Source organism: Sorghum bicolor, chromosome 4 (assembly GCF_000003195.3).
Source record: "Sorghum bicolor cultivar BTx623 chromosome 4, Sorghum_bicolor_NCBIv3, whole genome shotgun sequence".
In the NCBI taxonomy this organism is placed as follows: Eukaryota; Viridiplantae; Streptophyta; class Magnoliopsida; order Poales; family Poaceae; genus Sorghum; species Sorghum bicolor.
In genome coordinates this window covers 183,701-208,308 of record NC_012873.2, presented here as the reverse complement: position 1 = coordinate 208,308, position 24,608 = coordinate 183,701, and the positions used below count along the sequence as shown (strand labels likewise).

Below are 24,608 nucleotides of genomic sequence, written 5' to 3'. Positions count from 1 at the left end.
TATGTAGCAAGATGAACGAAATCATATTTATCCAAATCAACAAGGCAAATTCAAATAAGGAAGGATCCCGTTTTCTTTCGCTATCACCAGGCCGGCTCACTTGTAAGTTGTAACACGTCACAAATTTAAACCTCCCAAACTACATAAAAAAAAATTTGCCAAAACTGAACTACTTGTTTGCTGTCCTGTCCATCAAAAAAGTTATATAATGCACGGGACTCCAACAAGTAGCAGATGATAGTAGCTCATGTAATTGCAATGTCCTATCACACGAAGAAGAAGAAGAAGAAGATGCCACCACCACCATGCTATTGCTCCTCCCTGATAACAATAACAATAATCCTCCTCCTACAACAACAGAACAATCCCTGGACTACAGCTGCAGCAGCTTCAGCCATGGCCACCACCACCACCAAGCTTGGGTCGTCACCGTTGTCTGACGTGGTAAAGGACACCTGCGAGAGATGCAGGCAGGGCAACCCACAGGTGAACTACACCCTCTGCGTCTCGTCTCTGTCGTCGGACCCCAAGAGCAGGCAGGCGGACCTCCACGAGCTCGCCATGATCTCGGCCAAGCTGGTGAGGTCAGGCGCAGTGGGCATGGAGGCCAAGATGGCGGAGCTCAGCAGGAAGGAGCGGCCATGGTCTCGCCGGAGGTCCTGCCTGGAGGCGTGCATGGGGGTGTACCACAACTCCCTCTATGACCTCGACGCCTCCATCGCAGCCATCCAGGAGAGGAGGTATGCGGACGCCAAGACGTCCATGAGCGCCACCGTCGACGCGCCCATCACCTGTGAGGATGAGTTCAAGGAGCAGGGCCTGGAGCCACCCATGAAAGCAGAGAGCAAACGCCTGTTTCAACAGGCGGCCATCACCCTCGCCATCATCTCCCTTCTATGATAGTATTGACATGATCCATCTCCCTCCCTGCGATACAGTACAGCTACTGCTTGCTACTAGTGTGCAACTAGCTAGCTATAGATAGTGCACACTCCAATATACTTGCATGTATGGCATCATCTATCGCTCCATGTTTGTTTATCTACAATATATATGCAATCCGGCATTGTCATAGGCTGGGTCGTTGCTTCTCTGTTCTCTTAATTATCAGCATGATACGATGCTTGCAAGAAACCAGTATGAAGTTAGGACAAATATAAGTGGTGCTAATTAATTGCTATATATGCCCATCAATTCCCCAGTACACACATGGACCAAGCCTCCAACAATCCAACTTTGAGCGCTCCACAAACCACCATTTTATAGCTATCCTCCGATTAACTTCAATCGAGGAACAACATTCATCGCTTGCAGCTCCTAGCAAAAATTAACAAACACAAATGAGGACAACCACTCATTAATGGCCTATCACAAACATCGCACCACAACTCCAACAAAACAATATGCAATACAGCAATACCTGGAACAAAAGCTTGCAAGCATATGGCAGCCTCATCTTGGCCATATTTTCTCCATTCTTGCACATTGAACAATGCAAAGTCTTCAGCTTGTGATTGTAGTACCCCCAACAAACCACATTTTCTGCAAACCTGCCCCCAACATTCAGATCCATAAACAATGTGAGCCCACAGCCAATGCCCACCAACGACATCCAAGTGCTTTGTGATGGTACTGGTCAAATAAACTACCGTGTCATGAACAATGTAAACAGGATTAAGTTAGCTCTTTTGAAATGCTCGACCATTAATGGATTATTAACACCTAATACATCAAATCTATTTTCCTAGAGAGAGCCTTAAATGCTTAGCCACCTGATATTGTGTTAGGTTTCATAATCAAACTAAAACAACATCATGAGCAATTATGCCCCTTGAACAATTCCAGCTTCTATCAAAAGGAAACAAACTACTTCAAAAATCACCTGGACTTGATACGGATCACTGGATAGCAATAGACGTTCAAAGATGAGCATGCTAGCACCATATGCAATCAAACAATCACGCTCCATTTCACCAAGACGAAGACCTATAAAAAAAGAAAATATTAAACAAGGGCAACAAGATAATCAACAAGAAAGGGTACATGGGCAAGGTCATATAATTGTAGAATATTATAGTGTTGCAAAACCTCCATCGCGACTTCGCCCTTCAGTAGGTTGCCTGGTCAATAACACTCGAGGTCCACTAGCTCAAGCATGCATCTTATCAAGAACCTGGAGAATTCACATGTCAACAAAATTATTTATGGATTCGATACCACCAAGTTTTCTTGTAACGTGTTTATAGAAAACCTAATAAATTGCAATGTTAAGGGAGTACTTTTTAGTGGGAATATCCATGGCGTTATCTTTACTCATGGCCATATAGATAAACAGAGTTGAAAATGTTAGATTAGACAATGTTGGTCCTAGGATCCCTACACAGGTAAGCAATTAGCTTACCAGCACACCCACACACTCACTCACTATGGCTAGAGGTAGAAGAAGGAGTTGAGCTCAAGCGCACACACACATAGCACAAGCACCAGCGCTGGTCAGAGCTTTGCTCTTTGGTTTGTGGCAACTGAACTAGTTTAGGCTGATGCCTTTACCTTCTATTTATAGCTGATAGAGACTACATGAAACAACCCTAGTGGCTTTCTTAGAAATTACACAAGAGAAGGTTGACTGCTAGTCAAGTCTAGTCTCTTCTACAGTCCTACTTGGCTGCTAAGCCTTGCTAGGAAATTGCCCTTGCAGATGCTAGGAAATTGGCAAGGAGTTTTGTCTGTAATTGCTTGCAGACTTTTCTGGACAGCAGCAGATTATGTCTTATAATTCTTTTCCTAATCCTACTGCTAACCTAAAGCCTTGACCTCATCCATGCCAATCATCATCCTCAGCTCCATGAACCACAGGCGCCCGAGTGACTTGGTGAGGATGTCAGCGAGCTGTTTGCTGGTCTCGACAAACTTGATGACAATCTACCCTCCATCGATGCAGTCCTGGAGGAAGTGGAACTTGATGCCGATGCGCGTGCTCCGGTCATGGAGGACAGGGTTCTTGGTGAGAGTGATGGCAGGCTGATTGTCCACCATCAGAGCTCGCGGGTGAGCTTCCTTGCCAGTCAGCTCGCCCAACAGCCGACGCAACCAGATAGCCTGGCACGTCGTCATGGCTGCTGTGACATACTCTGCCTCACATGTCAATAGCACCATGATCTTTTGCTTTAGCGATTGCCAAGCAATGGGGGCTGCTCCAAGGAAGATGAGCACACCAGAGGTGCTCCATCGACCATCAATGTCACCTGCCATATCTGCATCACTGAAAACAGTGAGCTCTAGCTCACCTTCTTCGGTCTTGGAGGGTGCCTCGCTAAGGACCATGAGCCTTAGCCCACCTTTGCCACCACGCTTGCAGAAGATGATCGCTTGATCAAGCGACCCCTTGACGTAGCGCAGTAGACTCTTGACTACCATCCAATGATCTTCTCGCGGGTCCTCTATGAAACGGCTGACATACCCAGCTACAAACGCAATGTCCGACCGGGTATGAGTGAGGTAGCGCAGCCGATTGATGATACTTCGGTAGCGCGTCACGTCAACCTTCACAGCGGTGCTATGCTTACTTATCTTCAGCCACTCCTCTATTGGAGTTGCGCACGACTTGCAATCTACCATGCCACCACGCTCCAGCAGCTTCTCTGCATAGGCACACTGGCCCAGGGAGATGTGCTCCTTCCCTTGCCTCACTTCAATGCCAAGGTAGTAGAAGAGCATGTTGAGATCGCTCATCTTGAAGCAAGATGCCATCTCACGCTTGAAGTGATCAATGTCCTCCGCTTGCACTCTAGTGACGATCAAATCATCCACATACACGCCAACGACGAGCTCCTCCTTCCCTTGGTGGGCGCACGGTTGAGGATAAACACCACCATGGTCACCGCCTCTCCCCAGAACTCCACCAGCATCTTCTTGGCCTTCATTTTCGACCTCGCCATGCCGACTATTGTCTGGTTGTGCCTCTCCACAACGCCATTCTGTTGTGGTGTGTACGGTGCGGTGTGGTGGCGCACCACACCTTCCTCCGCACAGTATGCAGCGAACTCTATAGAAGTAAACTCGCCTCTGTGATCAGTCCACAGCACGCGCAAATTCTTGTCGCTCTCTGCCTCCGCACGTGTCTTGCATATCTTGATCACCTCTGCTAGTTCGCTCTTGCTAGTCATAAGCTGCAGTCACATGAACCAGCTGCAGTCATCTACCAGCAAGATGAAATACTTGCGGCCTCCATGTGTTGTCGGCGTGATTGGCCCACAGAGGTCATCGTGGACCAGCTCCAAGGCCTTAGCCGCGCGATACTTTGCCATCTTTGGGAACGGCAGCCTTCTTTGCTTCCTGGCCAAGCAGCTGTCACACAGCTCGCCTGCATGCTCAATGTGAGGCATCCCCGGACCATCTTCTCTAGCTTGCCAAGGGCGTCGAAGCTAAGATGGCCATAGCGGGCGTGCCACAACTATGTTTCCTCCATGCGCTGTGCAACCGTGCAGGTGGGCTGCTCCATCTTCAAGTCGAGAAGGTACAACCGGTTCTAGGACCTCTTCACCTTGGCAAGAATTCATTGCTCCTGGTCTCTGATCTTGAGGACGTCATCCTTGATCAGCACCTCGCTGCCGCGCTCATCTAGTTGGTCAATGCTGATGATGCTTGAACGCAGCTGTGGGATGTAATACACATCCATTAGTGGATGGTGCTCACCATTCTAGCACCTGAAGATGATGGTATCGTGCCCTTGGATCGCCACCCTTGAGCCGTCACCAAACTTCATCGTGTTGGTCATGTTCCCATCAAGCTCAGAGAAAGCCGCCTTGGAACCTGTCATGTGGTTGCTGGCGCTAGAGTCTAGGTACCACTACTGCTCCTACTTGTTGCCCACACATCAGAGGTGGACTTGGACATGCTGCTCATCGAGGTTGATGGCCTTCAGAGCCTTCTCGTGATCCTATACCGCCATCACCTCTCCCTTCTCCTTGGCCTTAACGTCATGCAATGCACATAACATCGCCATCATGAGAGTGGCCTCATCATCATCATTAGCCTATGCCAAATGAGCTTCAGTCTTCTTCTCCTGCTTGCAATTTGGGCACTCCTTTGCCTAATGGTCTGTCTTCCCGTAGCACCTGCAAGTGTTGGGGTCAATCTTCTTCTTCTTCTTCTTCTCCGAAGAAGCCTTGCCATGGTGCTTGCCATTGCCACCGTGGCTAGAGGAGGCTTCCCTAGACTTCTCCTACATCCGGGCAGCCCACTCTATCAGCAGTAGCTTGCTGTTGTCTGTCGTTGTTGTGGCCTGCTCCATGCGCTTGTCCACCGCCCATAGATGGCCTGTCACATCCTCAATAGTGAGGGTGGATAGGTCCAACATTGTCTCTATGGAGAGAGAAATTGTATGTACTTCGGTGGCATGGAGTGGAGGTACCTGGAGACCGCCTCTTCTTCATTGATGGTGATGTTGTAGCTCCCTATCTTGCTGATGAGCGATGACAGGTGGAGGGAGAACTCCTCCACTGACTCTCCATCCTTGAACTTGAGGTTGGCATACTCCTGCTTCATCAGCTGGGCCGTCGCATTCTTTGTGCGATTAGAGTCGACGCGCATTGCAGCAATGGCCTCCCACGCCTCCTTAGCACTCTTCTTCACCCCTAATGGCTCCCTGTACTCCGTCAGCATAGCAACAAGGATAGCCTCCATCACTGACATGTCGTCTTCTTCATTGTTGGTGCCCTTGCCAATGGCATTCTAGATCCGTCGAGCTCTAAGCTTGACCTTCATGGTCACCGCCCACTCACCATAGTTGGTGCGAGTCAGCATCGGACTTGTGTAGCTGATCCCCCGCACGGTGCGCACAACGACCTCCTGTTATGGATGGGCAGCCCTAGCAGCACTGCTGCTGTCAGCTGTCTCTATGCTAGATGCCATCACCGACGGTTAGTCCGGCGACGCAGCTGAACGACTCTGATACCACTTGTTGGTCCCTGGGATCCCTACACAGGTAAGCAATTAGCTTACCAGCACAGCCACACACTTAGTCACTATGGATAGAGGTAGAAGAAGGGGTTGAGCTCAAGCACACACACTCACATAGCACAAGCACCAGCGCTGGTCAGAGCTCTGCTCTTTGGTTTGTGGCAACTGAACTGGTTTAGGTTGGTGCCTTTATCTTCTATTTATAGCTAATAGAGACTACATGAAACAGCCCTAGTGGCTTTCTTAGAAATTACACAAGAGAAAGGTGACTGCTAGTCAAGTCTAGTCTACTCTACAGTCTTACTTGGCAGCTAAGCCTTGCTAGGAAATTGTCCTACAACTACTAGGAAATTACACTACACTAGCAAGGAGTTTTATCTGCAATTGCTTGTAGACTTTTCTAGACAGCAGTAGATTATGTCTTATAGACAAGTCTCAGAACAAAAGTGCAGCATGACAAATGGCAGGTTTACAAAACAAGGCCTCAATTAAAGCCAAGCAAAAAAAGAACAATACAGATGAACTATCCCTACCATGTGCTTTAGTTTCCGATAGAAGATTAGCCCTATGAATATATATGCCTCCAGCGGATGACCTAGAATGCCTGAAATGGTGGGGTTGGGTCATTGCGAGCTTCAATGCGATTGTTTGCCTCGATGATCTTCTTGATTCCCGTGGTGATGAAGTAGTTGAAGGAGTCAATTTTCTCCTTGACGAGGCCCGGACCTTGAGGAACACGGAGAGGAGCGGGAACTTGTCTACGGGGTTAGTGACCGGCACGACCAGCAAGCGGTAGGACGGTTGTTGCACCTCCAGCTCCTTCATGGTCACGCCATCGCCACCTAGGGCTTGCTCGTGCTCATCCATTGTGGCAGCCACCATCATGGCGAAGAGCGAAGAGGAGGCGGGTGGCGCGAGTGAGTGTGGGCGGTCTGGTTGGCGGCGCGAGGGTGAGGGATGCTAATTTGGTGGCGCGGGGCGAGGTCGACGTCTTGATGGAAGAGGATGGACCTTGGGCCGCTGCCAAAGGCCTAAAGGTCAGGTATGGGCCACCTTTGTCTTCATCACATTATAGAGGTACCTTTCCAACCATTTTAATTGTGACTATTCAATTTGAATTCTCAGCATGTGACAACAAGAAACGCAACTCAAACTGAAATTGCAGAGTCAAAGGATACTCAGTCCTATTAAGAGTGTTCAAGGTGTTTGGTTGAGGACTACCTTTTGAAGACCTTTAATCACTGACTGCTAAAGAACACACTCCACAACATCAGACAGTAAGTCAAGAATGTGTTCCCCTTTTCCCTCTCAAACATCGATAGGAAAAATGACTTGTAGTTGTCATAGAAAAAGAAACCTCAAGATATGGTCCCGTCCATACCATAGCTTGCAAATGTAACTAGGGATTGCATCCTGAAACAACATGTCTTCACAGCGGAACCAGCGATATTGATTAAAGGGGACCGAACAAATATGATTGTATTTTTAGTATGATAATATATATATAATTATATGTTTGAAGAACTTTTTAAAAAATATTATACTATTTCTTATCAATATCATCATATTTTAATAAAAAATTGGTGAAATAGGTATTTTTTTGTGCTACCAACATCAATATTTATATAGGTACCTTAAGTAAATCACTGTACTTGGGGGGGCATAGTCCCCCTAGTTGCACTAGTGTTTTACCTTCTTGGTTTTCGGACAACCTCATTTTTACCTTGTGCATTGAAGATTCTCCTCAGTGTGAGGGGTATAGAGTCAAAGTATACTCAGTTCTATCAAGAGTGTTCAAGTTGTTTGGTTGAGGTCTACCTCTTGAAGGCCTTTAATCACTGACTGCTAAAGGACACACTCCACAGCATCAGACAGGAAGTCAAGAATGTGTTCCCCTTTTCCCTCTCAAACATAGATAAAAAAATGACATGTAATTATCATAGAAAAAGAAACGTCAAGATATGGTTCCATCCATACCATCGCTTGCAAATGTAACTAGGGATTGCATGTGAAACAATATGTCTTTAGTGGCGGAACCAACGATTTTGATTAAGGGGGGCCGAACAAATATGATTGCATTTTTAGTATGTTAATATATATATATTACTATATGTTTCAAGAACTTTTTAAAAAAGATTATACTATTTCTTATCAATATCAACATATTTTAATAAAAAATAGGTGAAATTATTATTTTTTGTGCTATAAATATCAATATTTATATAGGTACTTTAAGTAAATCACTATGCTTGTGGGGGGGCATAGCCCCCCTAGTTCCACCAGTGTCTTACCTTGCTGGTTTCCGAACAACCTCATTTTCACCTTGTGTGTTGAAGATTATCCTCGGCGTGAGGGGTAGCATACCAGGATTACTTGGGAAACCAAAGATGGTGTAAGTCTTTCTAGAGTTTGTGGGGCCCATGGCAACTAGAAGGCCGCTCTTTCCACCCAGGAAGTCATCCACTATATGTGTCATGACTTGCCCTAAGATATCATGTTGTGGTAGGATAGTAGACCTGACTTTTAATCAAGCTAAATTGCTAGTAGGTACAGTACATACTACCCATCTTGATGGGAGGACACTTGAGTATAATATAATTACATATACCAAAGAAAGTAATAAGAACAATAGGGTACATAGATACTCTTGGTTGTTTAACACCCTTATTCACTTCCACCAGTTAATGGAGTTGATGATGACTGGTGGTCTATACACATGGTACAATAATCAGAAATGTCCAAAATTGGATAAAATTTTAGTTTGTGATAAAGAATGGGAGGGTGTATTTCAATATGCTATTGTTAATGTGAGAGATATCTGAAAAACATATACAGTTCAGGTGTTGTGTTGAGTTGAGTTGGCTAAACAATCCTGGGTTTTGAAACTGTGGTCAAAACCGTGTAAAGCGAAAATCAGTTTTGGATAGGATTCTACATAATAGAGCGTCTCATTCAAAATACTGAACCTGCATGGAGTGTGATGGGAAAACGGTAGAGAAGCCATGGAAGACCTCTGTGTGGCCTCGTTTGGGGTTGGTCAGCTTTGACCGCAAAACAGCGAGAGCAGCAGAGTTGCGTCCAGTGGGTGCCAAGCAGAGCTCGCCTCGTCCGAGTCCAGGCCCAGGCTGGTTGGGCTTCCGGCGTGGGTCCTTAGCAGTGAGCACTGGGCGGCTTTAACTGAGGAGGGCCCAGATGCGGAGGAAGACCTTGAGGTGGTCCTCCTGCGACAGACGGACGGGTGAACAGGCAACGAAGGCGGCGGGTGGACGGGCAACGAAGGTGACAGGTGGACGAGGAACGCAGGCAGCGGGTGGACGGGCAACGGAGGTGGCAGACGCTGCTTCATCCTCGAGCAGGCAGAGGCGGGAGAGGGAGGAGGGCTTGGGTTTGGCGCCGGTGAGCGGGGTCAAGGGAGGCCTAGAGCGACGGCATGGGTTTTGGCGGATGGTGGTGGGAGGAGAAGGTGGGGAGGGAGGGTAAAGTAAAATTTGCCCTAAGGGCACATGCCCTTACAATGTGGACCACAGGATTCGCTCTAAGATTCGTGCCCTGCATGAATCTTAGTGCGAATCTTGAGGTCCACATTGTGGGGGCATGTGCCCTTAGGGGTAAAAAAACTGCATATTTAATAATTATTGTCTAATCAAATCATGGACTAACTAGGCTTAAAAATTTATTTCACAAATTATAGAAAAACTATGTAATTAGTTTTTATTTTTGTCTATATTTAATGTTTCATGCATACCTCTAAAGATTCGATTTGCCGAGGAATCTTTAAAAAAAATTGAAACTAAATCAGGCCATAGTACTGCTCACAACTGAGAGTAGCATGCACAGCTAATGAGTAGCATTAGTTCATTCGAGATCAGTTTGTATCTATGTATAAATACTCATTGAAGATACTCTCAAGCTTTTGAGGACGTCATCTTTTTATCCTGGGCTCACTTAGTTTTTTGTTTGTATTTTTTTATTAGGAGATGTTTGGTTGGGGGTATTAAAGTTTAACAGGTACTGTAATATTTTTGTCTTATTTAATAATTAGTGTCTAATTATAAATTAATTAGACTTAAAAAATTATCTCATAACTTACTCTTTAACTATGTTTTTAGTTTCGTAAAACTATCATACCTACCTATACAGCTACTCTATGGCCATGCCAGCTTTTAGGTCTAGGCTAGTGCCAGGGTAAATGAAAAGTTTTCAGCCACTGTAGCACTTTCGTTTGTTTGTGGTAAATATTGTCCAAATATAGACTAACTAGATTTAAAAGATTTATCTCACGATTTACACGCAAACTGTGTAATTAATTTTTATTTTTTACTATATTTAATACTTTATGCATGTGTTGTAAGATTCGATGTGACGGAAAATCTTGAAAAGTTTTTGGTTTTTTGAGTGAACTAAACGAGGCCTAAGTATTACATGCCGCCTGGGCCAGTGAGAGACACAGACGGCACACGCTTGCTACCTGCAACCGTTAGACATAAAGCATGAAGACATGTCTTTTTGTGTTTTGACATGGGCGCCAACATCTACAGCTCCGAACTCGGCGTCAAGATCTGTGGCTCCGAGTTACCAGCCACGTCAGCGCAGATGGCCAGGCATCTCGGAGCCAAAAACTATGACGCCGAGACGTGTTACCTCGGAGCTACGAGTTCTAGCGCGGATCCCTTGGGTCCAAAGATGAGTTTATATCTTTTAAGGGGCCAAACGTAAATTTTGTTTAAAAAAAATTAGGCTGTTTTTTGGGCTTCTCTTCGGCTCTGACTTTAGCTCCTACAAAGGAGCTCTGCCAAACGTTTTTATAGAAAAGTTGTTTTTAAGTAAAAAAAAATAGAGGAGTCGGAGACATTTTGGCAAAAAGCCACAAATTATGCTTGTCCAAAAGCTCCTCATAAGAAGCTGTGTCAAACACTCCCCTAGTGTTGCAACGTTTTCAAACATTGTTTTGGCTTGTTATATCATCATTACTATTTTGTTAGTATATACTACCATCACAAATTTTATTTAGCACACCATTTAAGCCACCTATTGAATGAAGGCAAAAAAAATGTGTCAAAAGACATTAATGGACTTCTTGCTCTCGTCGAGATAAATCGTCATTATAGAGTATGACGAAGGAAGAGAAGAAAGAAAAAGAAAACAGCACTTTTCGGATGCTGATGCAGTACAGTCCCTGGCCGAATAATCGGTGGTCCAGCTCTGGCTCTGCTCTGCTGCAAACAGGGGATAAGCAAAGCAATTGATGGTAGGCTGACTCACCTCCCTCTCCACGTTGAACATCCGTCCTGATCAACTCCTATTAAAAAAAGAGTATCTTCTCCTCCCGTATGAATGGAGCAGCAGCATGCAGTGGCTTTCGACTTTCAAGAAAGGCAGATATTATAAGATCTATAGACTATATGTGCTCATTTAACGAACGACGGCTACAGCATGTAACACGTAATTATTGGTTGTCAGCTCGTTTTGTTTGCGTGTGATCAAATCTGTTCGTTTGTCATTCACTGATTATTATGAGAGAAAAACACTATTGAATAGCTGATATATTCGATAGATAAACTTAAGCAAACAAGATACACTCGAGCTTATGTAAAAAATGGTTCAATGTGTGGAGAGAACAAGCTCATAGCCTCGTCCTAGTTCATTTTACAAATGGTTCAATGTGTGGAGAGAACAAGCTCATAGCCTCGTCCTAGTTCATTTTACGGAACCAATTCTTGGTAAATGTAAATGAAATTGTTTAGCGGAACTCCTCCTAAATTCAGTCAAATAACGACTTTAGAGTTTAGAAGCCCCCTTAGGCTTGAGAGCCACTGAGATTGGTGCACAGGAAGAAATAAAAAGAGTATTCCATTTGTCTCTTTTTAGTCTTTCTTAAGTTTAATTATATTTGTAAAAGATATTAGCAATCTAAATAAGTTTATTATAAAAATAGATTCAACGATTTATTTAGTATCATTAAATATATAGTACTATAAATATTAATTTTCTTTTATACGATTGACCTCTTGAAGAAGGGTGCCGTTAAAGGTGAAAGGCGTGTTAGTTTGTGCATCTCCATCGCAACGATCCGAAAGCCAAGTGGATTATGATGGATGGACACTGACTGGATCGGATTTGTTGGTGACTGTCTCTGGCTAGTTAGTGCACGACACTACCACCACAGTACAGCACACACCACACTACACTACTCGTGAGTCTAGCAGTAGTATCTAGTGTGGTTACCTACCAGAATCGCAGACGACGCATGTAGAGGAGCTAGGCCGGGCAGGACACAGGAATTGAAGATCGAGCGAAGCAGCCAAGAACTCGAGATTCCATCATCCATGGCGCCGCCTCCTCCTCCTCCTCCGCACGAGTCGGACAGCTGCCGGTATGAATTAATATTGGTACAGTACTTGTCAGGAAGCACAGGTAGTAATGCTGCTGCTTGCACTTGCAGGTCGGAGGCTGCAGCGCCGGCGGTGGTGACGACGGTGGACGTGACGGCGGCGAGGGACCTTATTATCTCCTCTGCCGGCGGCGGCCACCGGTACCTGTACCTGGACGTGAGGGCGGAGGAGGAGCTCGCCAAGCTGGGGCATCTCGTCGAGCCCCAAAACTGCCTTAACGTCCCCTACATGTTCATCACTCCGCAAGGTAAGCAAGCAAGCAATAGCTGCTGCTACTCCGATCCCTCAATTCTTCTAAACTGTAAGACTAAGAGCATGCATGTATATATATATGTTCAGCATAGTTCAAGGTCCCAGGTGCTCTATGGCTGCAATCTCCATCACTATCCGCAGCAGCTGCTCTGCCTATAACAACATTATTATCTTCGTGTTTCGAAACTTTCTAGATTTTGCTATATATTTATATTTAGATATGCATTACTAAGTATTTGGAATAAATAAATAAAACACTTGCTATTGGGAATGGATGGAACGAGTGTATATATATATATATATATATATATATATATATATATATATATAGCCTCTCCGTTCATATTCACAATTCACTTCATCATTTTACTCTTTACTTATTTTTCGTTTAGTTTGTGGAATAGAATATGTTGATCTATCATACCTTATTCCTCAACAATACGTACGAGAAATGAAGTTATTTCACTAATTGTTTGATTTCTCAACCTAAACACCCTATTAATTTCTGCTGCTAATCCATGCCAATGCCATATTCATGTACCTATCCGCTATATATGCCTATGTTCATGCATATGGCCATCAAAGCGTCCATATACAATAACACACTGGCTTCCAAGCTGAGAGGAATAAAATATTAAAAGTGGGGGTATGTGCATTTTTTTTTCCTTTGGTTAGCTGATTGACAAATTCGCGCGCAGGAAGCCGGGTGAAGAACGCCCAGTTTGTGGAGCAGGTGGCGTCGCTCTTGACCAACAAAGAGGAACCCGTCCTAGTGGTAGTACCACGTCACCGTCTCATATAATATATACTACGTAGCTTTCATATCAGTACTTAATTACTAAAGGAGTCTATTCCTGAAATAATAATGCATGCAAATATATTTGTAATCTGCAGGGGTGCCAAAGCGGCAAGAGATCAGAGCTAGCATGCCTTGATCTCCAAGCAGCAGTAAGTAGTAGTGTATACAACATCATCATTCGTCACAGATACATCCTCCTGCTCTGACTGATACACACATACATATCACCTTGCAGGGATTCAAGAAGGTCAAGAACATGGGAGGTGGCTACCTTGCCTGGGTGCACCATGGCTTCCCCGTCCACCACTCACTCCCCGTCCCTGGCAACATGGAACATGATACATTTCCACGTCCACCGACACCGCCACCAGCACCAGCACCAGCACCAGGCAGCCATGCCTAGCCTCAATGGCGGCCACGCACAGCAGCATGTGCAATTGAAGCCCAGCTGCTGGGACTGCGACTGGGACCTGCCTGCCCCTCAGCCCCTGCCGCCACCAGCGTTCTACAATACAATCTACTCTCTACTCTACTCAGCAGGCAGGCAAAATAAAATAAAGCTACTGCCCTCTACTTGCTGCTGTACACCCTAAACTGTGTCTACTTCTACTTGTATGATCCGGCAACATTATGTGGATGTGGTGCCAATAAACTAAACACATGGTAAACGCCTCAATTAGCAAGGTAATCTGTCAGCCATTCAGCAGTATTTTTCTCTCACAACAAATCAACAAACAGTACTTTCAGCCATAACTTTTCAGACAAGCGAAAACCCTAGCTGTAAAGGAGTGTTTGGTTGGAGACGTTAAAGTTTAATAGGTACTGTAGCACATTTGTAACTATAGTAATTATTATCCAACCGTGGACTAATTAGGCTGAAAAAATTATCTCGCAAATTATTCTCTAGCTGTGTTTTTAATTTCATAAATAATCTATATTTAATACTTTATGCATGTATCTAAACATTCGGATTAAAGTTTATAACCCTGAACCAAACAGGGCTAAGATTCAGGGATGAACAATCCCACCAACTACAGTTTCTCACAGAATCAACCAGTTGAGGAATGCTGGATACCACCAGCAGCACTCAGTCAATCACATGGCATACACAATGAACAATAACTCATGAAAAAAAATATTCAATTGATTTTATCATCCAAACAACAGTCTGCAGGGAGAAGCTGCATACACAATAAACAGTAACTCATGAAAAAAAATATTCAATTGATTTTATCATCCAAACAACAGTCTGCAGGGAGAAGCTATGGTAACAAAAACAAGGCACCTCGTCATAAAAAGACAAGGCAATTTTGACTTTGATCTTGGAGTATTTATACAAGAACCCTCAAATGCGTGTCCCCAGGTTCATTCAAGTTCTACAGAGTCAGGGAAATACCGTCTATTTTATCTGATTACTGTTGACACTGACATTTTTGCCACTTCAACATGCACCCTCTCAACAATGGTGGACATCACCACCAAAACAAAGAGGGCTCTCGTTGGTTGGACCTGCCATTTGCCTCCTTTGTCTTCTCATGGCAAAACCTATAGAGGCTCCCCTCGCCTCTGACTCTCTGAGTCCTCCAAACAATCAGATGGTTACAACAAATATGACTCGACGACAGTACGCCCAAACTTCTGTTGGACATCCTTTGGAGTTTCAATCTGGAAACAAGTTGATGGAAAAATTAGGCAAGATGACCTATTATCAAGAATGGGGAGATTGAAATGGGTAGATTTTGAGCCAGAAATAGGCACATACAGCATTCAAAGCTATGAAGAGAGCTTTAATCACGTTAAGTGGGTTCCTTGATCCAATAATCTGTAAGACAAAAGGCAAGAAAAGAAAATCACAATTTCGAAATAGAAGGACTGATAGTGATCGCTTGGGCTTTAGAATCACACCTTTGTCTTGACGTTGCTGAAACCAGCCAAGTACAGCACAGTCTCAACAGTCCTACCAGCAGCAGACATTCCGCTCCTCATTGGTCCAGGCCAGAGGTATATCTTAAGTTACACAAGCAGCCATCAGGCCCCCAGAGTTAACACAGCAGGATTAACTAATGCAAGAGAGATTTGGTATTTCCGCATGTTTACCTTCGTTTTCTCATATTTGGCCTGAATAGCATGAGCAATTGTGTGATCCTCGTATCGCTCCATGTAGTGGAGATTCTGGAAGCATTTCTCATATGCCTGGTGAAGAGAAGAAAAAAGACACTTCCTGTAAGACCTAGATGCCTCAGTTGACTCAGCTAATTCCAAATGCAGCATGAAAACAGTTGCTCAACCATCAAGCATACAATAGAGATTCCCAGGTAACTAATAAGATATTTTTGAGGTCCAGGATTCTCTATTATTATATATATATACTACTTCCATAAATATGCCAACCCAAAAAGGTTTAGTTGTTTTATCTATTATTATGAGGAGTCTACAACTCAATGCTACTGCCTTAACTGGCACCAGGAACAAGTTTAGTAATTTCTTTGGAAAGGTAAATCATCCATACTCTCTGTATTGCAATCTTGGCTGTTGGGCCTTTAGCTTTCGCGAAGCCAACAACACCATTATAATTTCCAGTGGCCAATAGCGCTGTGAATTTTGCTATTTGTCCTCCCTGATAAGCACGATGCAAAATTAGGCAACAGGGTTGGGTGAAAACGCTGTAATTAGCAGTTTAAGTAACTCAAACAAAGAACACTAACCTTTGTGACTTTGCATGTCCTGTTAACGTCGATAACTTTCACATCAAAACCCTGTGAGGTGTGTCATGGCGATATCCGTGTTAGCATATAATGCAACATGAAAGGCATCAATGGAAGATAGATCTAGTCCGATTGGACCATTTTCAATTGATGATTCTACCTACTTTTCTGTACATAGGTCTCCTCTTCTTCTCAGACAGGGAATTACGCTCTTCCACCAAATCCTTGATTTCCTCCTCCAAAACTCTGCCTTTCTTACCAAAGGTATGATCCAACAGTTGTAGCTTCTCCTCAATCTTCTTTTCAATAGCATTGAGTTTCTCTATGAGCATATCATCCCTCTCCTTTGCCTCATTGAATTCCTCCTCATCACCCTCAAGTTCTGCCCCTTGGATCATCTGCTTCTCCTTATCAAAGCCGGCATTGAGCATGACATCCTCTGGAGAACCAACCTGCTGGTGCTGGATGAGCCCAAAGTTTGCAGGGTTACTGGGGTCGTAGGCCTCCTTGATTTCCATGATCCTGACGGCTCGGTTGAGCTTCTGGAGGAGAACGAAGCGCTCTTTCCCCGTGGCGTCCTTGAGAAGGTTCATCATGTCGCCGATGACCCTGTACTCCAGTGGCAGCTTGAGATGGCGCTCCTCGAACTTGTTGATTTTGGTCATCCATTTGTGAGCCTCGTCGAGGGTGTCTGAGCCTCAAAAGTAAATAAATATGGTGGAAATGGATGGAGAAGGGGATGGTGTGAGAGGCTGCTAGATTTATTACCGGCCTCTGCGAATGATTGCAGGTACTCCTCATGGCGCTTGCACTTGCGCTCGAACTCGTCGACGCGTCGCTTGATGGCGTCGGGCGTGTAGCGCTCGTCGTCCTCGTCGCTGTCGGAGTCGGTGGGCTCCCAGAAGCCTTCGTCGGCGGCCGCCTCCTTGGCCTTGCGTCGCTCGAGCTTCTCGATGAGCGGCTTGACGCCCATGTAGTCCTCCTCCTCCTCCTCCTTTGGCTCTTCCTCCTCCTGGTCCTTGGCGTCCTTTGCGCGGCGGTCCTGGCGCTCGCGCTCGACCTGAGCGAGCAGCTCGTGCACGACCCGCTCGCTCTGGATGTTCTGGTTGGGCCTGGCGCCCCCGGAGGAGGCGGAGAATGCCAGGTGGCGGCGCGGCGGCGTGATCCGCGAGCCTAGGTGATGGCAGTGGCGTGGGAGTGCGGTGGATTCCGCGAGGCTGTGCGGACGCAGGGAGAGGAGGCGTGCCCACGCCGCGGCGGCGCGGGAGCGTGCGGCGGCGGCGGCCATGGCGGCGGCGGAGAGAAGGGGAAGAGGGTTTTGCCGGCGGGTGGGATTTTGCACTGCACGCAAGATGGGGGAATCGGCGCGACCGTAGCGGAATGGTGGGCCCTTCATGGGCCTCCATTTACTAAATTTAGCCCATGGGCTTCCCATCCCATCGGGGGCTCCCATCCGACAACCCTGGTCGTGTCGTGTCCGTTTCGGCCGCTCGGGGGCAATTCCGTCCATCCATCCATCCATCCACAAATAAAATAAAAATTGTCTCAAGAAGACAAAGAGGAAGAAGCGGACGGGGAATTGGATTCCATTCCGATTTGTTGTTTCTACTAGGGTTTGCTTGCTCATCGCCTCTTCCCTCCCTCTCGCCCCCTCCTCCTCCTCCTCCTCCTCCACCACCACCAGGAAGACTAGCTATGATCCCCAATTCCGTCTTCCTCTGATCTGCTTGGCGGTCGAATTCCGATTCGATTGGAGTAGGGAAGGAGAAGGGAACAAACAGGACAGCACGTGCCTCCATACTATGGTTTACGCCCCGTGCCGCTCATCGAAGCCGCCGTCTTCGTCGCCGATGCTCCACAAGAACCTCCGCGCGCTCGGACCCGGCTTGAATCCCTTTGCTCCCTTCGGCATGGGCAACTACACCCGCTAGTCTTCTCTTCTCCTCCGATCCCCCCCTCTTCTCCGATTCCAATCTCTGAATTGTGGGTGCTTCCCTTTGTTTCCGCCCACCACCCCGGCCGCTTGCTCCATCGGAACCCATCCCCGCTACTTTCCGCCATTTCGCTTCATTGCTCCGTTGCTTTGGATCTGAGGCTGGAGATCCTCCCCTGTCCTGCTGCCCGAGGAGCCGCCAAGGATAACATGGTGCTGGTGCGCAGGTCGCTCACCATGAGCCGCCCCCGGAGCTGCCACGACGCTGACGACCGTGGCTGGAATCCGCTCCATGTTGCTGCTCGCAAGGGAGACCTCAAGGAGGTAACCATCATTCACACATACCCTCTCTCTCTCCCGTTTTATTTCTCTTGACTTGATTGATTGATGATACATTGCATGCTATACCAAACTAGTAGATTATAATTGTCAACTCATACTGTAACCAAAACTTTGCAAGGGGGGAAAAGGAGGAGCCTGCTATTGTATTGTATTTTGGTTGATGGATATTCCCAAAGGTGGCCAGCAAATGTCCAACTTATTAGCTGTAGTATAGAATGGAAATAGACGATGGTTCACATGAATTGCGTGCACACATCACACACAAATAAACACCAAGTACATAAAAGTGCGCTCAGGTCGAGGTAACCAGTATTTCCGGAATTCTTTTTGTCACCGCCCTGAAGCTAAGCAGAGCCATCCAACAAGTCTCAGTTGACGAATCTGGAATCCAAACAAACAACTGCTTCTAGATGTAAAATTAGTTTTGTTGGCCATCGCCTTTATAATTATATCAAAATTTTGTGCCCATCTTAAGCCCATATGACCATGTTCAAAATCAAAAATCTACTATCTCAATTCATTCTGAATTATCTGATTCTCAAATCTAGTTCCTCATCAAGTATTTTGCCAATTTCATCTGTGACTGGCTGAACATAACTATTTCCCTTTTTCTTATTCCTTGGTTTCATGTGCTTCAGCTAGCAACAAATATACTGCATTGACTCATTTCGCAATTGTTATAGACACATTTGGCAAGAAATAACACTGTTTTTAGTCCTTCTGAATGATATTCATCCTATATTAACCTTTATTAATAACTTTTTCTTTTTATTTCTCTTGTTGCCTGTCGGTGCGATGGTGCCTAGGGCTAAATGTTTTTGTTTATTCACCTATCTAATTAGATAACAAATATGGTTTTATCTTTCTGCCTAGGTCCGACGTCTGCTGGATGATGGCATGGACGTCAATGCACCTGCATGGGGACCAAAATGTCCTGGTGCTACCCCACTTCATCTGGCTGCTCAGGGTGGGCATGTTAAAATCATGGATGAACTATTGGAGCGTGGTGCCAATATTGATGCTCGAACCAAAGGGGCCTGTGGCTGTAAGTTCACACTTCCTCTGACTCATTGCCTGCACTGTTAGAGAGTAAAGTTGTTAGTATGCACATTTTCAGTGTCATTAATCATGTTTCATGATGGAGTTGATGCTGCTTCATGAACATATCTTTCCAGCATATATGAAGTATGCAGTAGTGATGCCTTCCGGGTTATTCTGGGCCTCAAATTGATTCAGTTTCAACCGAAATTGTATCAGTATGATGTAACTTGGTTTCAGTTCACGCCTAAGTACATATGTGGCAGTTTTGTATGGAGGAAACCATTTCTTGATTGAATTCTATATGCTTCTACTTCTCTAGAAATAGTGTGTGGAAATTTACTGTAACATGCTTATACAGAACTTCTACTTCTCTAGAAATAGTGTGTGGAAATTGACTGTAACATGCTTATACAGAATAGCGATATGAGTAGACCTGTTCTTTATCCTGTGAGTCTGATTGGCTCTTTTCTTGGTTGAACACAGGGACTCCTCTACACATTGCTGCCAAGGAAAGGAACAAGAAGGCTGTGAGATTCCTGATTGAGAATGGAGCATTCCTTCCTCCTGAGATGAATGACCATAGGTTCAATCCCCCCCTCCATTACTGCTCTGGGTTAGAATGGGCATATGAGATGAAGCGCGTGCAAGACGAAAGCGATTCGCCTGGCGAGACTTCATTGAGTTCGGATAACTAGAGTGAAAGCAGCAGGTGCACCGAGATATGATGCGGTTTGAGAAAGATGGAGAAGTTATGTCAGGTCGTATGGTTATATTCTTGAGTTGTGTGTGCATAACCATTGAGTACATTTGGTTGATGCCTGGATGATGGTTGTGATCTATGGAGCTGAATAATTGTCGAATGGTACCTGTATTATTGTACTACGAGTGAGTGTTGGATGATACACGTGTTTCATTAAGAGGGTGGTTCCTTGTGCTCTTCTTTTTTTTTTTTTTTTGCACTTCACCTGTAATCTGCTACTTCGAATGATTGTTGGATGGTACCATTGGTCTTCATCAGATTTTAACGCCTGAGTGGAAACATTCTATATGTAGTATTCATTCTTCTGCAGTAATCCTTGGATTGGTTCCTTCCGCACTGTGGTTGCTTTTGTTCTGGAAAAGTGAAGCTGGTGAAAAGGCAGCACTAAGGTCTCCTTTGGAATGTGTGTTAAAACAATAACTAAGGCCCCCTTTGGAGTTTGGAAAAAAAAATCCTGTGAAAATGAGTTCAAACGTATGGATTTCCTACAGGATTCCCGTGAAATTCTAAGTAATTTGTTTCCTAGACAGCCTATCTGTACATGTAGTTCTCTGTTAATTCATCAATAATTTAATACACTGACTTAAGAGTTCACTGAAATTTCCGATTATCTCATCTTAGTCCACTAGCATGGTCTCGCAGTGAGCTTGGGAACCATATGTTCCCAGGCCAAATAGCTAGAGCAGACGAGACGGGTATAGGCAAGGAGAGGCACGCGCGAGGCACATTTGTAACTGTTCAGAAATGCACTGATCAGTTAAATGCTTGCTTAGAAAGGCATTTGCCCGATTACCATGGGCAATTCTCGTGCACGGCATCGACCGATTTCTCTGGCTACCCCCCAAAGATCATCACTAGCAAGCAACAAGTACTAAGGGCACCAGTAATCACAACTATCACCATGATCATGAAGCTACCTCAACAGCAAAGCTAGAGGAACATGACGAAAGAGTGCATTTTCTGACCAGTACAAGCAGCAGTCACTAATCTACATATCCAAATCAAACCCTCAATAGCGATATAGCGTTGTCAAAACTATTTAGTCTTCTCGCGCTTAAAGCTCACACCACACTCGAGCAATACACTGCAGGGCAAAGTTACAGAAATCCTGCATCCATTCTGTAAACACAAACTGCTGCAGATAAGCTACCTTGCAAGCATGGCTGCCCAAGCAAAGTTTTTGCAACTTGGGCAAAAGCTTGATTTGCCAGATAAAAGCGTGCGCAATCCTTTAGACAAATCTACCTCCTCACAGGGGGTGCACCACCTCGCCCAACAGGACCACCGCCACGACCAGCAGCAGCCTACATCAAGTGGCAGGAAAACGGTTAGAACGTATGCATAACAAGTACACACACAAATAAAAGGATCCAAGTTTGTGCAGGCATATATCAGATTCATGCAGATCTTGTGTAAATACAAAGATGATTTCAATGCTGATGGTTGCACATTTTAAAGTTACTGTGTGAACATTATAAAGCTCACACTCCCAAAATACTTCAAAATTCAAATTACCATATAAGTGGGTGCTGATTGGTAGGCAAAAACATGGGAAATGTGATACATGAATTGTTGTGATCAAAGTCAGAACAGTTCATATTCTTTCTCGCTTTCTTGAGAAAATTAAGCTAGACTGTGTAAATACATTTGAACAAGGTTTAGCTAGGTGCTAGGCGGAATCTAGGCGCTGACCCATTGCCTAGCGCCTAGTCGGGAGTACTCGCGCCTAGGCGCTCCTAGGCGTTTTCCTAGGCGTTTTGGCAATCAATTAGACATGCAGTCACAGACACTCAATCAGAGAGGAGGCGGGGAGCAGGGGAGGGGACAAGGGACAGGGGAGCATGGGAGGGGTGAAGAACATGGGAGGGGAGAGGAGCAGGGGAGAGCAGCTGCTGGCGGAGGAGGGGAAGGGGATTGACCATGGGACGGGGAGGGGTGTGCCGGTGGGGAAGACCTCGCACCTGATTCCATCTGCGCGCGCATGCCCGCGGCGTCCGCCTCCGCCTCCGCACGGAAACCTTCGCGCCCTTGCCCGCTGCGGCAAATTTCCGCGGGCGCGTGCATCCGCATCCGCTTCCGCGCCGCTTCCACGCCCATCTCGCGCGCCTCTGTACCGCTTCCGCGCCCGCCTCGCGCCGCTTTCGCGCCCCTTAGTTCCGCCTATCGCCGAGATGGGCGACTACCCACCTAGTCGAGGCGACGGGCTTCGCCCAGCGCCTAGTCGCGACTAGTCGCCGCCTACTCGCCGCCTAGCCGAACTATGCATTTGAACTAAATTTCATGGTGTACTCTCACATTTTACTTCTGGATAGGAAAGTTTCAATATCAAAGGGTTGAGAAGAAAAGGATGACTTCGAACACAAAATACTCTTTTATTTTTTTCTAGTATAAATCCACAAGCTCAAGAGAAAGTAAAAGTAAGACTATTACCTATCTTGAAGATCAATAGTAACTAGAGATGAAACATGGAAACAGTGTGGCTTACATTTAACATGAGAGCAACTACAGGAGAAAGATATCCTAATGTGCAGGAGCAATAAGTGAGGGACAATCCTCCAGCGCCCAGATGCCTACCTGCCTTGACGGGACAGGTGAGGCTCATGATCAACAGTACTAATTGCATTGCCTCTCCCACACTAGTCTAGCTAAACATATCTCAAGCTGCTGACCGTGGTTCAAATGATCATGCAAAGAGTGGTGTGTGAGAATTGCAGCATTGCAAAAGAATGGGGATTGGGCAATGCTGTCAAAAGAGTGTTTAGATATGGAGGACTGCTCTAGGATGTTCTGTGACTTTAGTTAAACATGTACTGTTGCAATTGGATCCCCCCCCCCCCCTTCTCCTTAAAAAAGGGTTATAATTTATAGCTATTTGGATAATGTTGCATGTGATGAACTGTGTCAAGCATCATGAACTACATGTAGACAGCAGTTTAAGATTTATTCACAGGAGCTAAGAAATCTTGTAAATTCAAAAAATTATGGAGGTACTGAATGAGTCAAATCCTTCCATATTAACAAGTGATGCTTGTGGAGAGAAAGCAAGAGGTGAATACCCTAGCACGCATGGCGACTGCGCGGCCTCGGCCAACACCAACAGCTGAGCCTTTACCCTGCAGGAAGATGAACCATGGTTAGCAATTAACCATGTGCTAGTATTTTTTTTAGTGTAGTATATGCCAAGATGAGGAATAAATTGCAACAGTGGCATCTCTCATATAACTAAAGATTAAAGAAAGAGATTGGTGGTAAAAACAGGGGCTAATTATATCCGTGGCATTGTAAAAACAGGCCATTACTATTCAAGAAACTATGGCACTGCCATTGAAACTATATGCCATTGGTAAAAGAGGGAGGAGCAGGTGTAAGAGTGCTGACCCTAATCCTGGCCTCGAGGCGCTTGAACATTGGGGCGTTCTTGAGCATGTCGGGTATGATCATGAACCTGACCCTGCTCCCCCTGATGAAGACGTGCTCCAGCTGCGACACCTTGCCGTCCTGGAATCCATCCATTGGTTGAACATTATTCGACAGAGAAGAGATTATTGAGAGACGAGGCAAACCAAACCAACCTTTGCCGTGAAGGTGATGTTTTCGAGCTGGCAGTTCCAGTTGTCCTCGCACTCGACCATGGAGCCGCGGTAGACCTCGCCGGTCTTGAGCTCGACCGTGACGACATGGCCCGCCGCCTCGTGCAGCAGCTTGACCGGGATCCCGAGGCTGCGGCTCATCCTCTAACTGGGTGGTCGATCTTGCACGAGGCTGGAAGGAAGCTCTTACCCCCTTCGTGGTACGCTAGGAGCAGCACCGAGCAGGAGCGTGAGTCGTCGAAACCTCGAGGGGGAAGGCGGCGGCGCGGCGAGGGTTTGGTTTGGTTTGGTTGGGGGGGGGGGGGGGGGGGGGGGGGATTTCTCTGCTAGTCTGCTCCCTCCTCCTCCTCCTCCAACTCAGGTTTGCTTTGTTTGGGCTGGGCTGGGCTGGAATTATTGGCCCTGGGCCGGACCGATTTTCTACTTCTTGGAGTTCTAGCCCATCCGATTCCAGACATCAGCCCACTTTACTTAAACAATCCTTTTGTATTATACTCCGAGGGTATATATGGCCGAAAAAGTGTATATACATAGACTACATGATCATATGGACCATCTAGAATAATATGCTATATCATTGTACTTATTTTATATATACTATATACTATAATGATATTATAATAATGTTATTAATATGTCGATTCTTTTGGAAAAAAAAACACGTGGTAAGATTTGGCGTATCCTAAAATATATATATATATAAGATATACTCAAATTGATAAATAAGGATTATGCTTATTGAAGATAGGCCCAAGAGTAGAGAAACTACACCCTGTAGATAAATATAAATGTAAGCGCAATTTAAATAAATATTTCTTCGCTTTATTAGAGAA

General features: G+C 45.5%; 5 protein-coding genes across 5 annotated transcripts; 3 read left to right on the top strand and 2 right to left on the bottom strand.

Moving 5' to 3' along the window:
- LOC8074158 (putative invertase inhibitor) lies at window positions 233–1,091 on the top strand. The gene has a single exon (XM_002453079.2). It carries the CDS (start codon window positions 235–237, stop codon window positions 898–900), a length of 666 nt encoding a protein of 221 aa, XP_002453124.2. The 5' UTR covers window positions 233–234; the 3' UTR covers window positions 901–1,091.
- Window positions 12,066–14,113, top strand: LOC8066474 (thiosulfate sulfurtransferase 18). The gene is made up of 5 exons (XM_002453078.2): window positions 12,066–12,334; window positions 12,404–12,600; window positions 13,304–13,380; window positions 13,500–13,553; window positions 13,640–14,113. Exons 1-5 carry the CDS (start codon window positions 12,288–12,290, stop codon window positions 13,805–13,807), a joined length of 543 nt encoding a protein of 180 aa, XP_002453123.1. The 5' UTR covers window positions 12,066–12,287; the 3' UTR covers window positions 13,808–14,113.
- Window positions 14,531–17,520, bottom strand: LOC110434418. The gene is made up of 8 exons (XM_021458416.1): window positions 16,878–17,520; window positions 16,274–16,800; window positions 16,110–16,160; window positions 15,914–16,021; window positions 15,502–15,597; window positions 15,310–15,411; window positions 15,167–15,226; window positions 14,531–15,069 (listed from the first exon to the last, which is right to left on the bottom strand). Exons 1-8 carry the CDS (start codon window positions 17,503–17,505, stop codon window positions 15,004–15,006), a joined length of 1,638 nt encoding a protein of 545 aa, XP_021314091.1. The 5' UTR covers window positions 17,506–17,520; the 3' UTR covers window positions 14,531–15,003.
- On the top strand, window positions 17,661–20,487 carry LOC8066473 (phytochrome-interacting ankyrin-repeat protein 2). Its single transcript, XM_002453077.2, has 3 exons — window positions 17,661–18,366; window positions 19,258–19,429; window positions 19,909–20,487. The coding sequence occupies exons 1-3, from the start codon at window positions 18,253–18,255 to the stop codon at window positions 20,118–20,120; spliced, it is 498 nt and encodes a 165-aa protein (XP_002453122.1). The 5' UTR covers window positions 17,661–18,252; the 3' UTR covers window positions 20,121–20,487.
- Window positions 21,166–24,065, bottom strand: LOC110434419 (small nuclear ribonucleoprotein SmD3b-like). Its single transcript, XM_021458417.1, has 4 exons — window positions 23,758–24,065; window positions 23,564–23,683; window positions 23,242–23,298; window positions 21,166–21,489 (listed from the first exon to the last, which is right to left on the bottom strand). The coding sequence occupies exons 1-4, from the start codon at window positions 23,914–23,916 to the stop codon at window positions 21,427–21,429; spliced, it is 399 nt and encodes a 132-aa protein (XP_021314092.1). The 5' UTR covers window positions 23,917–24,065; the 3' UTR covers window positions 21,166–21,426.

What these genes read in the sequence shown, in the direction of transcription:
- LOC110434418 (XM_021458416.1), bottom strand. Translation starts at nt 17,505, where the DNA reads ATGAAGGGCCCACCATTCCGCTACGGTCGCGCCGATTCCCCCATCTTG. An exon ending in GGACATGCAAAGTCACAAAG is followed by an intron (nt 16,022 to 16,109) that starts GTTAGTGTTCTT and finishes CGTGCTTATCAG; the next exon opens with GGAGGACAAATAGCAAAATT. An exon ending in TCTTCATAGCTTTGAATGCT is followed by an intron (nt 15,070 to 15,166) that starts GTATGTGCCTAT and finishes ACTTGTTTCCAG; the next exon opens with ATTGAAACTCCAAAGGATGT.
- LOC8066474 (XM_002453078.2), top strand. Translation starts at nt 12,288, where the DNA reads ATGGCGCCGCCTCCTCCTCCTCCTCCGCACGAGTCGGACAGCTGCCG. An exon ending in AAGAGGAACCCGTCCTAGTG is followed by an intron (nt 13,381 to 13,499) that starts GTAGTACCACGT and finishes TGTAATCTGCAG; the next exon opens with GGGTGCCAAAGCGGCAAGAG. An exon ending in GCCTTGATCTCCAAGCAGCA is followed by an intron (nt 13,554 to 13,639) that starts GTAAGTAGTAGT and finishes ATCACCTTGCAG; the next exon opens with GGATTCAAGAAGGTCAAGAA.
- LOC8074158 (XM_002453079.2), top strand. Translation starts at nt 235, where the DNA reads ATGATAGTAGCTCATGTAATTGCAATGTCCTATCACACGAAGAAGAAG.
- LOC110434419 (XM_021458417.1), bottom strand. Translation starts at nt 23,916, where the DNA reads ATGAGCCGCAGCCTCGGGATCCCGGTCAAGCTGCTGCACGAGGCGGCG. An exon ending in GCCTCGAGGCCAGGATTAGG is followed by an intron (nt 23,299 to 23,563) that starts GTCAGCACTCTT and finishes ATCTTCCTGCAG; the next exon opens with GGTAAAGGCTCAGCTGTTGG. An exon ending in CAGTCGCCATGCGTGCTAGG is followed by an intron (nt 21,490 to 23,241) that starts GTATTCACCTCT and finishes CACTTGATGTAG; the next exon opens with GCTGCTGCTGGTCGTGGCGG.
- LOC8066473 (XM_002453077.2), top strand. Translation starts at nt 18,253, where the DNA reads ATGGTGCTGGTGCGCAGGTCGCTCACCATGAGCCGCCCCCGGAGCTGC. An exon ending in GCAAGGGAGACCTCAAGGAG is followed by an intron (nt 18,367 to 19,257) that starts GTAACCATCATT and finishes CTTTCTGCCTAG; the next exon opens with GTCCGACGTCTGCTGGATGA. An exon ending in AACCAAAGGGGCCTGTGGCT is followed by an intron (nt 19,430 to 19,908) that starts GTAAGTTCACAC and finishes GGTTGAACACAG; the next exon opens with GGACTCCTCTACACATTGCT.